General features: G+C 45.2%; 1 protein-coding gene across 4 annotated transcripts in view; it reads left to right on the top strand.

Annotated features, from left to right (window-relative positions):
* Positions 1–12,259: 12,259 nt before the first annotated feature.
* LOC115138580 (transcription factor IIIB 90 kDa subunit-like) overlaps positions 12,260–15,777 on the top strand; it is a 66,756-nt gene continuing 63,238 nt past the window's right edge. For 2 of the 4 annotated variants that reach the window (XM_029675552.2, XM_065025731.1), the window contains exons 1-2: positions 12,262–12,525; positions 13,145–13,373. In XM_029675552.2, the coding sequence (XP_029531412.1) occupies positions 13,190–13,373 (184 nt within the window). In that variant the 5' untranslated portion in view covers positions 12,262–12,525; positions 13,145–13,189. Of the gene's footprint in view, positions 12,526–13,144; positions 13,374–15,777 lie in introns of all 4 variants that reach the window. The other 2 variants (XM_065025732.1, XM_029675553.2) reach the window with 2 other exon arrangements.

The raw sequence follows: 15,777 nt of genomic DNA, 5'->3' as shown, positions 1-15,777 counted from the left end.
AAAAAAATCAGGACTGCTCCCAAGTAGGCTGCACTCTAATCAATTGTATTAATATGGTAACAGGCATGTTGACATGGTGTTTGCGATGCATTGTGTCAAGAAAAATGCATACTATGGATATTCACTTTGAGGACCTTTTAATAGTCCTTGCTTAGTTCACAAGAATGTTGTCTAATGCCCGATGTCCACCATATGCGTTTTGTTTTTCCGGAAGTCTTGCCCGCATTTTACCGTACTTAACACACATGTACTTAGATTTTCACAGACTCCAACTAGCTAGCTTTTATCTAGTTGTACTTCCGTTTGTACAACCGCACTGTAAAGCCACGAACGAGTTGAAAATATTAAACGCATGCGGTACACATAACTCACCGCAGCCTAGTGTGGTACCCCCCAACGTAGCATTGGGGACTGCTCCGTTGACAATGAATCACTTCTGCCCGAACTCAGAAATGCATCTTATGCCTCATGTCCACTATCTGAATTCATTCAATTTTGTATATATCCTTGCCCTACGGGTCAGGCTTATTTTAATGCCCCGATGCTGGACATAAACTGTTTCTGCATGATGCATCAGTATTTGTGATGGCCAGACTCAATTATTTCTGTTATCTACATTCAGTATTCACTCAAGTTGAAATGGGTAGTTTTGCACTAGATGGCATTGTCAAATTGACACATTTAGCAGCTATGGTAAGTATCACTGCTCTTTGTGGTCTCCCCTTTTACCATCACTGTCCTAATAGTAATCATATTACAATATCTAATAATATGTGTCAAATGTCCATTATTTTAACTCATTAAATTGTAACTTTTGTCATAAATTGTATTTACAAATCAGGACAATGATTGTTGCATTATTAAATGAAAGGTCAATAATAATTTTAACCCTAGGATGCATAGTAAACATGGCGGCCCAAGAATGCATAGGCTGGGTCAAAATGACCCCCTACTGTAATATCTGTTTTATTTATATGGCTCTGAAATATTATACATTTTGTGAGATGTTATTTTGAGTGTTTTTGACCTTCTTCAATAAGTATTTTGTTTGAAATGTTTTTAGTCTCAATGGTTTGATACACATTTCAATCAAATGTATTGGTCACATACATGGTTAGCAGATGTTAATGCGAGTGTAGTGAAATACTACACTCGCACGAATGATAACATTAATTCATAACGGCTATTTAAAAAAATAGAATTTTTCTTACAATCAATATTACAGTTTCACATTAAACCTTTGTGTGAACAACAAAATAAATCCACCTTAAGCATGTTTTATAATATTTAAAAACATTTTTGAAAATCCAAAGTTCATCATCAATATAAATGACAATGCTAACAATTGAGTTTGCCAAAACGCACATAAAGGACTCTCACGACCATAAGAAACAAGATTCTCTGGTCTGATGAAACCAAGATTGAACTCCTTGGTCTGAATGCCAAGTGTCAGGTCCGTAGGAAAAGCTGCTCATCCACTGTGACACAGTCGCTGGAAGGCTGCCAGGTGGTCTGTTGCCTTTCTGAACACTGGTCGTCTTGTCATCAAGCCTCAGGTAGCGATATGTCGGTCGGATATCTTATATATTGGATGGACTGTAAGATGGCGCCGGCGAGGATGGCTGCCATTTCATGGGCTCTTAACCAACCATGCTATTTAGTTGTTTTAAAGAACTTATTTTGTACATAATGTTGCTGCTACCGTCTCTTATCACCGAAAAGAGCTTCTGGAAATCATAACAGCGATTACTCACCTTGAACTGGATGAAGAATTTCTCTTTAATGAGTCGAAAGAGGGGGATTTACTCCAGACACCTGAACAGGCCCTCAGCCCTGTCATTTGCAGGAGAAAAAGACGCAAGGGGTATTGCGGAAAGAGATCGGGGTGCCTTTGTGAGGATCCGCCGATGAGTGGCTAATCTGCCCTTGCCATCCATACTACTGACCAATGTACAATCGCTGGATAATAAATTGGACAAACTAAAAGCACGTATATCCTACCAACGGGACATAAATTGTAATATCTTATGTTGCACCGAGTCGTGGCTGAACGACGGCATGAATAACATACAGCTGGCGGGTTATACACTGTCTCACCAGGATGGAACAGCAGCCTCTGGTAAGACGAGGGGTGGCGGTCTATGTATATTTGTAAACAACAGCTAGTGAACGATATCTTTAGGCAGTCTCAAGGTTTTGCTCATCAAAGTGTGGTCTACAGCTTTTCATGAGATACTCTATCTAGAGAGTTTTCATCTGTATTTTTCATAGCTGTCTACATATCACCACAGACCGATGCTGGCACTACGACTGCATTCAATGAGCTGCATACCACCATAAGCAAATGGGAAAACGCTCATTCAGAGGGAGGGAAACTTATCTGTTTCACTGAATTTCTATCAGTATGTTAAATGTGCAACCAGAGGGATAAAAAACTCGGGACCACCTTTACTCCACACACATATGCATGCAAAGCTCTCCCTTCCCCCTCATTTGGCAAATCTGACCCTCATTTTATCCTTCTGATTCCTGCTTACAAGCAAAAATTAAAGCAGGAAGCACCAGTGACTCAGTCAATAAAAAAGTGGTAAGATGAAGCAGATGCTAAGCTACAGGACTGTTTTGCTAGCACAGACTGGAATATGTTCCGCGATTCTTCCGATGGCATTGAGGAGTACACCACATCAGTCACTGACTTCATCAATAAGTGCTTTGATTTAATTTGAACATCCGCACTGAGCTAAAGGGTAGAGCTGCCGCTTTCAAGGAGTGGGACTCTAACCCGGAAGCTTATAAGAAATTCCGCTATGCCCTCCAACGAACCATCAAACAGGCAAAGCGTCAATATAGAACTAAGATCAAATCGTACAACACTGGCGCCGACGCTCGTCGGATGTGGCAGGGCTTGCAAACTATTATAGACTGCAAAGGGAAGCACAGCCGAGAGCTGCCCACTGACATGAGCCTACCAGACGAGCTAAATTACTTCTATGCTCGCTTCGAGGCAAGTAACACTGAAACATGCATGAGAGCACCAGCTGTTCCGGGTGACTGTGTATTCACGCTCTCCGCAGCTGATGCGAGTAAGACCTTTTAAACAGGCCAACATTCACAAGGCCGCAGGGCCAGACGGATTACCAGGAAGTGTACTCGCTGAGCTTGTGCTGACCAACTGGCAAGTGTCTAAACTGACATTTTCAAACTCTCCCTGTCCGGGTCTGTAATACCGTCATGTTTCAAGCAGACCACCATTGTCCCTGTGCTCAAGAACACTAAGGTAACCTGCCTAAATGACTACCGACCCGTAGCACTCACGTCTGTAGCCATGACAACTCTGATGTCCTTGCCGTGTCTGAATCCTGGCTTAGAAAGGCCACCAAAAATTCAGAGATTTCCATACCCAACTATAACATTTTCCATCAAAATAGAACTGCCAAAGGGGGCAGAGTTGCAGTCTACTGCAGAGATAGCCTGCAAAGTAATGTCATACTTTCCAGGTCCATACCCAAATAGTTAAAACTATACATTTTTTAGAAATAAGTCTCTCACGGTTGCCGCCTGCTTACCCCCCCCCCCCCCCCCCAGCTCCCATTTGCGAATTGATCGCCCCCCATCTAGCTTCAGAGTTTGTTCTGTTAGGTGACCTAAACTGGGATATGCTTAACACCCCGGCAGTCCTATAATCTAAGCTAGATGCCCTCAATCTCACACAAATCGTCAAGGAATCCACCAGGTACAACCCTAAATCTGTAAACAAGGGCACCCTCAGATGTTATCCTGACAAACTGGCCCTCCAAATACACCTCCGCTGTCTTCAATCAGGATCTCAGCGATAACTGCCTCATTGCCTGTATCCGCTTACGGGCCCGCAGTCAAACGACCACCCATCATCACTGTCAAACGCTCCCTAAAACACTTCTGCGAGCAGGCCTTTCTAATCGACCTGGCCCTGGTATCCTGGAAGGATATTGACCTCGTCCCGTCAGTTGAGGATGCCTGGTCAATCTTTAAAAGTAACTTCCTCACCATCTTAGATAAGCATGCTCCGTTTAAAAAATGCAGAACTAAGAACAGATATGGTTCTTGGTTCACTCCAGACCTGACTGCCCTCGACCAGCGAATAGTCCCCGCGATATGCAACTGTTCAGAAAAGTCAGGAACCAATACACGCAGTCAGTCAGGAAAGCAAAGGCCAGCTTTTTCAAGCAGAGATTTGCATCCTGTAGCTCTAACTCCAAAAAGTACTGGGACACTGTAAAGTCCATGGAGAACAAGAGCACCTCCTCCCAGCCGCCCACTGCACTGAGGCTAGGTAACACGGTCACCACTGATAAATCCATGATAATCGAAAACTTCAACAAGCATTTCTCAACGGCTGGCCATGCCTTCCTCCTGGCTACTCCAACCTCGGCCAACAGCTCCGCCCCCCCCGCAGCTACTCGCCCAAGCCTCCCCAGCTTCTCCTTTACCCAAATCCAGATAGCAGATGTTCTGAAAGAGCTGCAAAACCTGGACCCGTACAAATCAGCTGGTCTTGACAATCTGGACCCTCTATTTCTGAAACTATCCACCGCCATTGTCGCAACCCCTATTGCCAGCCTGTTCAACCTTTCTTTCATATCGTCTGAGATCCCCAAGGATTGGAAAGCTGCCGCAGTCATCCCCCTCTTCAAAGTGGGAGACACCCTGGACCCAAACTGTTACAGACCTATATCCATCCTGCCCTGCCTATCTAAGGTCTTCGAAAGCCTAGTCAACAAACAGATCACTGACCATCTCGAATCCCACCGTACCTTCTCCGCTGTGCAATCTGGTTTCCGAGGCTGTCACGGGTGAACCTCAGCCACGCTCAAGGTACTAAACGATATCATAACCGCCATCGATAAAAGACAGTACTGTGCAGCCGTCTTCATCGACCTGGCCAAGGCTTTCGACTCTGTAACCTCGGTTTTTCTAATGACTGCCTTGCCTGGTTCACCAACTACTTTGCAGAGTTCAGTGTGTCAAATCGGAGGGCATGTTGTCCGGTCCTCTGGCAGTCTCTATGGGGGTGCCACAGGGTTCAATTCTCAGGCCGACTCTTTTCTCTGTATATATCAATGATGTTGCTCTTGCTGCGCGCGATTCCCTGATCCACCTCTACGCAGAGGACACCATTCTGTTTACTTCTGGCCCTTCCTTGGACACTGCGCTATCTAACCTCCAAACGAGCTTCAATGCCATACAACACTCCTTCCGTGGCCTCCAACTGCTCTTAAACGCTAATAAAACCAAATGCATGCTTTTCAACCGTTCGCTGCCTGCACCCGCACGCCCGGCTAGCATCACCACCCTGGATAGTTCCGACCTAGAATATGTGGACATCTATAAGTACCTAGGTGTCTGGCTAGATTGTAAACTTTCCTTCCAGACTCATATCAAACATATCAAATCTAGAGTTGGCTTTCTATTTCGCAACAAAGCCTCCTTCACTCATGCTGCCAAACTTACCCTAGTAAAACTGACTATCCTACCGATCCGCGACGTCATCTACAAAATGGCTTCCAATACTCTACTCAGCAAACTGGATGCAGTTTATCACAGTGCCATCCTTTTTGTTACTAAAGCACCTTATACCACCCACCACTGCGACCTGTATGCTCTAGTCGGCTGGTCCTCGCTACATATTCGTCGCCAGACCCACAGGCTCCAGGTCATCTACAAGTCCATGCTAGGTAAAGTTCTGCCTTATCTCGTTCACTGGTCACGATGGCAACACCCACCCGTAGCACGCGCTCCATCAGGTGTATCTCACTGATCATCCCTAAAGCCAACACCTCATTTGGCCACCTTTCCTTCCAGTTCTCTGCTGCCTGTGACTGGAACGAATTGCAAAAATTGCTGAAGTTGGAGACTTTTATCTCCCTCACCAACTTTAAACATCTCCTATCTGAGCAGCTAACCGATCGCTGCAGCTGTACATAGTCCATCGGTAAATAGCCCACCCATTTTACCTACCTCATCCCCATACTGTTTTTATGTATTTACTTTTCTGCTCTTTTGCACACCAGTATCTCTACCTGCACATGACCATCTGATCATTTATCACTCCAGTGTTAATCTGCTAAATTGTAATTATTCGCCTACCTCATGCCTTTTGCACAAAATGTATATAGACTCTTTTTTTTCTTTTTTCTACTGTGTTATTGACTTGTTTATTGTTTACTCCATGTGTAACTCTGTGTTGCTGTCTGTTCACACTGCTATGCTTTATCTTGGCCAGGTCGCAGTTGTAAATGAGAACTGGTTAAATAAAATAAAATAATATAAACAATATTTAAAAAGGAAGTGCTTTGAAAGGCTGGTCATGGCTCACATCAACACCATTATCCCAGAAATCCTAGACCCACTTCAATTTGCATACCGCCCCAACAGATCCACAGATTATGCAATCTCTACACACTGCCCTTTTCCACCAGGACAAAAGGAACACCTATGTGAGAATGCTATTCATTGACTACAGCCCAGCATTCAACAACATAGTGCCCTCAAAGTTCATCACTAAGCTATGTACCCTGTGACTAAACACCTCCCTCTGCAACTGGATCCTGGACTTCCTGACGGGCCGCACCCCAGGTGGTAAGGGTAGGTAACACATCTGCCACTCTGATCCTCAATACGGGGGGCCCCTCAGGGATGCGTGCTCAGTCCCCTCCTGTACTCCCTGTTCACTCATGACTGCACGGCAAGGCATGACTCTAACACCATCACTAAGTTTGCCGATGACACAACAGTGGTAGGCCTGATCACCAACAACGATGAGACCGCATATAGGGAGGAGGTCAGGCACCTTGGCCGTGTGATGTTAGGACAACAACCTCTCCCTCAACATGATCAAGACAAAGGAGATGATTGTGGACTACAGGAAAAGGAGGACTGAGCACACCCCCATTCTCTGACGGGGCTGTAGTGGAGCAGATTGAGAGCTTCAAGTTTCTTGGTGTCCACATCACCAACAAACTAACATGGTCCAAACACACCAAACAGTTGTGAAGAGGGCACGGCAAAACCTATTCCCCCTCAGGAGACTGAAAAATTTGACATGGGTTTTCAGATCCTCAAAAGGTTTTACAGCTGCACCATCGAGAGCATACTGACTGGTTACATCAGTGCCTGGTATGGCAACTGCTTGGCTTCTGACCGCAAGGCACTACATATGGTAGTACGTACGGCCTAGTACATCACTGGGGCCAAGCTTCCTGCCATCCAGGACCTATATACCAGGTGGTGTCAGAGGAAGGCCCTAAAAATTGTCAAAGGCTCCAGTCACCCCAGTCATAGATTGTTCTCTCTGCTACTGCACGGCAAGCGGTACCGGAGCGCCAAGTCTAGGTCCAAGAGGCTTCTAAACAGCTTCTACCCCCAAGCCCTAAGACTACTGAACATCTAATCAAATGGCTACCCAGACTACTTGCAAATAGAAAGGTGAGTTTGAGGATTGCAATGCAGTGAATTCCATAGGAAATACGGGTCATATTTGGCCCACATATGAAAACTTGGGGTAATGATGCAAAAACTCGTTTTTTAATGAATTATTTTTAAAGTAAAAAAAAACTAGGATGATAACTTTAAAGACACGTTATTTAAGGAATTGCTGGAATATTAGATGCTGATATGTTTTTTGGGGGGAAACCAATACAGCATATGCATCCTATGGTTAAAACACCAATTTAAACAGCCCACATGTAATTTGGACTACAGTTTGAAAGGTCAGAGCAATACAGAATTGTAAACCACACATTGAACAAATAAATACATATTGGATTTTTTTGGGATCCCATTAGCCGATGCTGACAGCAAGTTGTACTGGGGTCGACGCATAATGAAAAGACTACAGGCAAAAGACTACAATTGACATACATTTAAAAATATGAACATGTAGTGTGTGTGCCTCTCAGTTACAGTTACAGTATATACACACAACAAGTAGGTCACATGGAGGAGAGGCGTTGTGTCGTGAGGTGTTCCTTTATTTGTTTTTTGAAACTAGGTTTGGTGTTCACTTGTTATAAGATGGGAGTTCCATGCACTCATGGCTCTGTATAATACTGTACGTTTCCTTGAAATTGTTCTTATCCTGGGGACTGTGAAAAGACCCCAGGTGGCATGTCTGGTGGGGTAAGTGTGTGTGTCAGTGCTGTGTGCAAGTTGACTATGCAAACAATTTGGAATTTCCAACACATTAATGTTTCTCATTAAAACAAGAAGTGACGCAGTCAGTCTTTCCTCAACTCTTAGCAAAGAGAGACTTGCATGCATAGTATTAAAATTAGCCCTCTGATTACAATTTACATTTACATTTAAGTCATTTAGCAGACGCTCTTATCCAGAGCGACTTACAAATTGGTGCTTTCACCTTATGACATCCAGTGGAACAGCCACTTTACAATAGTGCATCTAAGTCTTTTAAGGGGGGGGTGAGAAGGATTACTTTATCCTATCCTAGGTATTCCTTAAAGAGGTGGGGTTTCAGGTGTCTCCGGAAGGTGGTGATTGACTCCGCTGTCCTGGCGTCGTGAGGGAGTTTGTTCCACCATTGGGGGCCAGAGCAGCGAACAGTTTTGACTGGGCTGAGCGGAACTGTACTTCCTCAGTGGTAGGGAGGCGAGCAGGCCAGAGGTGGATGAACGCAGTGCCCTTGTTTGGGTGTAGGGCCTGATCAGAGCCTGGAGGTACTGAGGTGCCGTTCCCCTCACAGCTCCGTAGGCAAGCACCATGGTCTTGTAGCGGATGCGAGCTTCAACTGGAAGCCAGTGGAGAGAGCGGAGGAGCGGGGTGAATTGAGAGAACTTGGGAAGGTTGAACACCAGACGGGCTGCGGCGTTCTGGATGAGTTGTAGGGGTTTAATGGCACAGGCAGGGAGCCCAGCCAACAGCGAGTTGCAGTAATCCAGACGGGAGATGACAAGTGCCTGGATTAGGACCTGCGCCGCTTCCTGTGTGAGGCAGGGTCGTACTCTGCGGATGTTGTAGAGCATGAACCTACAGGAACGGGCCACCGCCTTGATGTTAGTTGAGAACGACAGGGTGTTGTCCAGGATCACGCCAAGGTTCTTAGCGCTCTGGGAGGAGGACACGATGGAGTTGTCAACCGTGATGGCGAGATCATGGAACGGGCAGTCCTTCCCGGGAGGAAGAGCAGCTCCGTCTTGCCGAGGTTCAGCTTGAGGTGGTGATCCGTCATCCACACTGATATGTCTGCCAGACATGCAGAGATGCGATTCGCCACCTGGTCATCAGAGGGGGAAAGGAGAAGATTAATTGTGTGTCGTCTGCATAGCAATGATAGGAGAGACCATGTGAGGTTATGACAGAGCCAAGTGACTTGGTGTATAGCGAGAATAGGAGAGGGCCTAGAACAGAGCCCTGGGGGACACCAGTGGTGAGAGCGCGTGGTGAGGAGACAGATTCTCGCCACGCCACCTGGTAGGAGCGACCTGTCAGGTAGGACGCAATCCAAGCATGGGCCGCGCCGGAGATGCCCAACTCGGAGAGGGTGGAGAGGAGGATCTGATGGTTCACAGTATCGAAGGCAGCCGATAGGTCTAGAAGGATGAGAGCAGAGGAGAGAGAGTTAGCTTTAGCAGTGCGGAGTGCCTCCGTGATACAGAGAAGAGCAGTCTCAGTTGAATGACTAGTCTTGAAACCTGACTGATTTGGATCAAGAAGGTCATTCTGAGAGAGATAGCGGGAGAGCTGGCCAAGGACGGCACGTTCAAGAGTTTTGGAGAGAAAAGAAAGAAGGGATACTGGTCTGTAGTTGTTGACATCGGAGGGATCGAGTGTAGGTTTTTTCAGAAGGGGTGCAACTCTCGCTCTCTTGAAGACGGGAGGGACGTAGCCAGCGGTCAGGGATGAGTTGATGAGCGAGGTGAGGTAAGGGAGAAGGTCACCGGAAATGGTCTGGAGAAGAGAGGAGGGGATAGGGTCAAGCGGGCAGGTTGTTGGGCGGCCGGCCGTCACAAGACGCGAGATGTCATCTGGAGAGAGAGGGAGAAAGAGGTCAGAGCACAGGGTAGGGCAGTGTGAGCAGAACCAGCGGTGTCGTTTGACTTAGCAAACGAGGATCTGATGTCGTCGACCTTCTTTTCAAAATGGTTGACGAAGTCATCTGCAGAGAGGGAGAGGAGGGGGAGGAGGATTCAGGAGGGAGGAGAAGGTGGCAAACAGCTTCCTAGGGTTAGAGGCAGATGCTTGGAATTTAGAGTGGTAGAAAGTGGCTTTAGCAGCAGAGACAGAGGAGGAAAATGTAGAGAGGAGGGAGTGAAAGGATGCCAGGTCCGCAGGGAGGCTGGTTTTCCTCCATTTCCGCTCGGCTGCCCGGAGCCCTGTTCTGTGAGCTCGCAATGAGTCGTCGAGCCACGGAGCGGGAGGGGAGGACTGAGCCGGCCTGGAGGATAGGGGACATAGAGAGTCAAAGGATGCAGAAAGGGAGGAGAGGAGGGTTGAGGAGGCAGAATCAGGAGATAGGTTGGAGAAGGTTTGAGCAGAGGGAAGAGATGATAGGATGGAAGAGGAGAGAGTAGCGGGGGAGAGAGAGCGAAGGTTGGGACGGCGCGATACCATCCGAGTAGGGGCAGTGTGGGAAGTGTTGGATGAGAGCGAGAGGGAAAAGGATACAAGGTAGTGGTCGGAGACTTGGAGGGGAGTTGCAATGAGGTTAGTGGAAGAACAGCATCTAGTAAAGATGAGGTCGAGCGTATTGCCTGCCTTGTGAGTAGGGGGAAGGTGAGAGGGTGAGGTCAAAAGAGGAGAGGAGTGGAAAGAAGGAGGCAGAGAGGAATGAGTCAAAGGTAGACGTGGGGAGGTTAAAGTCGCCCAGAACTGTGAGAGGTGAGCCGTCCTCAGGAAAGGAGCTTATCAAGGCATCAAGCTCATTGATGAACTCTCCGAGGGAACCTGGAGGGCGATAAATGATAAGGATGTTAAGCTTGAAAGGGCTGGTAACTGTGACGGCATGGAATTCAAAGGAGGCGATAGACAGATGGGTAAGGGGAGAAAGAGAGAATGACCACTTGGGAGAGATGAGGATCCCGGTGCCACCACCCCGCTGACCAGAAGCTCTCGGGTGTGCGAACACGTGGGCGGACGAAGAGAGAGCAGTAGGAGTAGCGGTGTTGTCTGTGGTGATCCATGTTTCCGTCAGTGCCAAGAAGTCGAGGGACTGGAGGGAGGCATAGGCTGAGATGAACTCTGCCTTGTTGGCCGCAGATCGGCAGTTCCAGAGGCTACCGGAGACCTGGAACTCCACGTGGGTCGTGCGCGCTGGGACCACCAGATTAGGGTGGCCGCGGCCACGCGGTGTGGAGCGTTTGTATGGTCTGTGCAGAGAGGAGAGAACAGGGATAGACAGACACATAGTTGACAGGCTAGAGAAGAGGCTAAGCTAATGCAAAGGAGATTGCAATGAAGTCAGATCAATACAGAAATGTAAACCACACTTTGAACAAATAAATACATAGACTTGTGGCTCTGTTATGGGCCAGCCTCAGTTCTGAGCTCCTGAGTGGCGCAGCGGTCTAAGGCACTGCATTTCAGTGCTAGAGACAACTACAGACGTCACTACAGACAACCTGTTTTTCGAATCGAGGCTGTATCACAACCGGCTGTTATTGGGAGTCCCATAGGGCGGCGTACAATTGGCCCAGCGTCATCCGGGTTTGACCAGGGTGGGCGGAATTCTAAATAAGAATTTGTTCTTTACTGACTTGCCTAATTAATTTAATTTTTAAATAAATGTAAATACAAGATCTTTCTTTTCAGCACTTGTCCCTATGACTGGATAATAATCAATAAAAAATATATAAAACTGGAGCCTGCAAGACTTGATTTGTGGAGTGTGGTGTCAAAAAAGTATATCTTATGTTTAGAATGAGGTTATGATGACACTGAAAAGAAAGATGTCAAGTCACAGGACAAGGATTTAGGGTCGTGTCTCTTTAAAAATGTCAGTCCATTGCATTCAGTGATATAACTGTGTACATGGGTCGCTATCATGTGGAGCTAAAAGGGGGTGTTTGTAGTAGCAGTTTGATATTTTTTTAAGATTTTGAGTATTTTTTTCTTCATATACTGGATCAACAAATATCATTACTAATCACGTACGAGACAGGAACATTCTCTGGTGGCACATTTCTATAAGAAAGGGATAGAGAATTATCACTACTGGGCATATCACCCTTGAAAATCAGTTTGGACCAATCCATTTCCCAAGCATGAAAACGCACATGTGGGCTTGGCAATGAGGTTACAAGAAGGATTGCAATGCATGGTAGTCTGTCTATCTTGTTACCTCATTGCAGTAAATAATGTGTGGTTTAGAATCCAAATAACAGTACATTTAGGCTATATACATTGTCTAGTCACTACAAAACATTTAAATAGATTTAGCTGACGCACTGGCTTGGAAATCTACTCGGGAGACTTGCTATCAGCTAAAGTTTGCTAGCCACATCGCTGTCAGCAGCATCGCCTTTGAATTGGCTGGTGCGTATTCATTATCCAGTATTTTCTCAACAATTCATCACCACCTTTTGGAAACCATGTTACACATTAGGCTACACAGAATTATTTTTAATACCAAAACATAACCTAGTATATTGTAGAAAGTTTGCGGTCAGTGATTCCAACCCTCACGGCTATTGAAGATTTAGGACGGGGTCGTTATTTCATTCATCTAGGTACGAGATTAAACATGCGGAACAATCATTGACGGAAATGTCAAGCACATTAGACCAGTACAAGCGCATTTGACAGAAATGACACTTAAATGTACAGCAAACTAGTTAGATAAATGATCACCACGCTTTGCCACGTAACGTTAGCTAGGGGTGTAGTGGCGCATTTATACCCCAAGCGTCCAGGGTCAGGTTACAGAGGATTTATGAAAGTGTTAGTTAGGCTATCATATTATTGTGATAGTAATTATTTCCAAACGTGATATGCAGTCACTCATGCAGTTTCAGTTGATTTAATTGTTGGCAGTAGGTTATGCTTGTAGGCCACCACCTTTTGGTTGGAAGAATACATGACATGTGTATATTTTTATGTAGCCAATAAATGCAACTCTTACAAAATGGGACTTCCACACAAAAATGTGGCCCAGTTTCTTCTCTGTTCCCCAGGCTGAGCAGTGTGAGCAGACTTCACCATGAGTTCAAGAGTGTGTAAGAACTGTGGGGGCACAGACATCGATGTGGACCAGGCCAGAGGCGATGCGGTGTGCGTGGGCTGTGGCTCGGTCCTGGAGGACAACATTATCGTGTCCGAGGTCCAGTTCATGGAGACAGGAGGGGGCGGCTCCTCTGCTGTGGGACAGTTTGTAGCTGGAGATGGTATGTGCAGATGGATTGTAGGTTGGTTATAATGACGAGCTACATTATTCTGAGAGGTAGCCCATTCATAGATAACTACCTTTTAGTGCCTATTGATGACGGTATCTTCTTCTTTTAAGAGCCCTGATGCTTGCTCTAGACGTTAACACGCATCACTCCTCGTCCCTTTTGGAAGCATAAGGAACATGTCTTTCAAATCAGCACAAAATAATTACTACACACCTTTTATAGGGTTAGTGTTCCCACATGGCCAGATCTCCATGTTACAGCACTTTTTACGAAAAACAGCCAGTGACCACCTGTGCCAATGCTCTGAACACCTGTGTGTTAGCTTAACTCTGGAGGAAGTGTAGTTTGTCAACTGGAGGCACACACAGCGTATGGATCTGTGCAAATCAGATACAGTTAGCATGTCTTTTTTTATTTCAAATAATATTTCTTGCTGATATGAAAGAAGGGTTATGTTTCAAAAGCGTTTAGCAAGCAATGATTATTGAAGTTTCTAAATGTTAAAACACAACGTTGGAATTGTAGTTCACACAGAGCCAGCCGTGGAACCTTATGGAGAGAAGGGTTTTCGAGAGCTAAGAGACATTGCTTATAAGAAGTATAAAACACTTTTATATCACTTTATTCCTGCAGTTTTTCATGACATTAAGTTAGTCACTTGGATTGCAGAATGGTATTTTTGCAGAGTACATGGCCCTGGCTAGTCTTTCCAGTAGCTGTGCGTGGGTGATATCTCTGAGGAAGCTAAGCCAGTAAGAAAGCCATATTACAACCGTTGTTGTCATATTTGCATTGTTTGCTCTAACCCATTCGTTCATACGCCACCGTGGTAAATTCAACTACATATTTGTTTCATCACAAAACCGAATAGCGACATCTGTCATGTGAAGTCCACAAAGCAAATATTGCATGTTCCAAACAGTTATGACCTGCAGCATGTTTAAGTTAATGTTTTCGACAGTTTACTAAACAACTACTGATTTAGAACCACTGAGTTGGCAAGTCGGCACAAAGACAACAGGAGCACTGCATCCGCTATTCCACCACTATTTCAACTTAAACATTTAAACCTCATGAAAACAAGGCTATATATACTAAGTGTAAAACACTGAAAACAAACATAAAGATGCCAATTACCAAAAACAATTTATTCCAATCAATTTAGCTAAATATCATGTGGTTGTCCATGGTACTTATTTCTGTGTGCATGCGCAAAATGTTTTTGGACTCACCCTACGCCAATGCCATCCTCTTTCATGTTGGCAAAACGGTCTATGGCTCATACGGTACACTTACATTTTTTTGTCATAGGCTACCTAGCTAACATGCTTGCTAGCCTAACTTCCTTGCATGGGCAACAATGGACCAGCTGAGTTAGCTAGCTATACTGAACAAAAATATCAACAAAACATGTAATGTTGGTCTCATGAGCTGAAATAACAGATCCCAGAAATGTTCTATACGGATAGATTATTTATCTCAAATTTAGTGTACAAATTTGTCTACATCCCTGTTAGTGAGCAATTCTTCTTTGCCAAGATAATCCATCCACCTGACAGGTGTAGCATATCAAAAAGCTGATATTATAGGTGCATCTTGTGCTGGAACAATATAAAGCCACTCTAAATTGTGCAGTTTTGTCACACAAAACAATGCCATAGATGTCTCAAGTTTTGAAGGAGCGTGCAATTGGCATGCTGACTGCAGGAATGTCCAACAGAGCTTTTGCCAGAGAATTGAATGTTCATTTCTCTCCCATAAGCTGCCTCCAATGTCTTTTTAGAGAATTTGGCAGTACGTCCAACCGGCCTCACAACCCCAGACCACGTGTAACCACGCCAGCTCGGGATCACCTGTGGGATTGTCTGAGGGGGAAGGAGATTTATTTCTGTCTGTAATAAAGCCATTTTGTGCGGAAAAACTAATTCTGATTGGCTGGGCCTGCCCTCCCAGACCTACCCATGGCAGTGCCCCTGCCCAGTCATGTGAAATCCATAAATTGGGGCCTAATTTATTTCAATTGACTGATTTCCTTCCATGAACTGTAACTCAGAAAAATCTTTGAAATTGTTGCGTGTTGGGTTTATATTTTTGTTCAGTATAGTTAACGTGAGCCTACTAGACTAATTCTAGGCTAGATATTGAACTTCAATCTTCTCAGGCCAGTGCCGCAATATATTAATTTATGGTTAGATCAGAATCGTTGTCATAATCATTGGCTTGTACAGAGAATTAAGTAAAAACCAGAAGTCCAATCTCAATCCATGACTTGAATTTTTCCACATTTTGTTGTTACAGCCTGAATTTAAAATAGATTGGTGGCAAGGCCCTGCGATAGACTAGCGTCCTCTCCAGGTGGTGTACTTGTACATCAAGCTGCCTCGCACTACAGAAA

This window comes from Oncorhynchus nerka, linkage group LG12 (genome assembly GCF_034236695.1).
Source record: "Oncorhynchus nerka isolate Pitt River linkage group LG12, Oner_Uvic_2.0, whole genome shotgun sequence".
Taxonomy (NCBI): domain Eukaryota; kingdom Metazoa; phylum Chordata; class Actinopteri; order Salmoniformes; family Salmonidae; genus Oncorhynchus; species Oncorhynchus nerka.
Note: the sequence above shows the minus strand (reverse complement) of the source record. Positions and strands in the feature narration are given on the sequence as shown.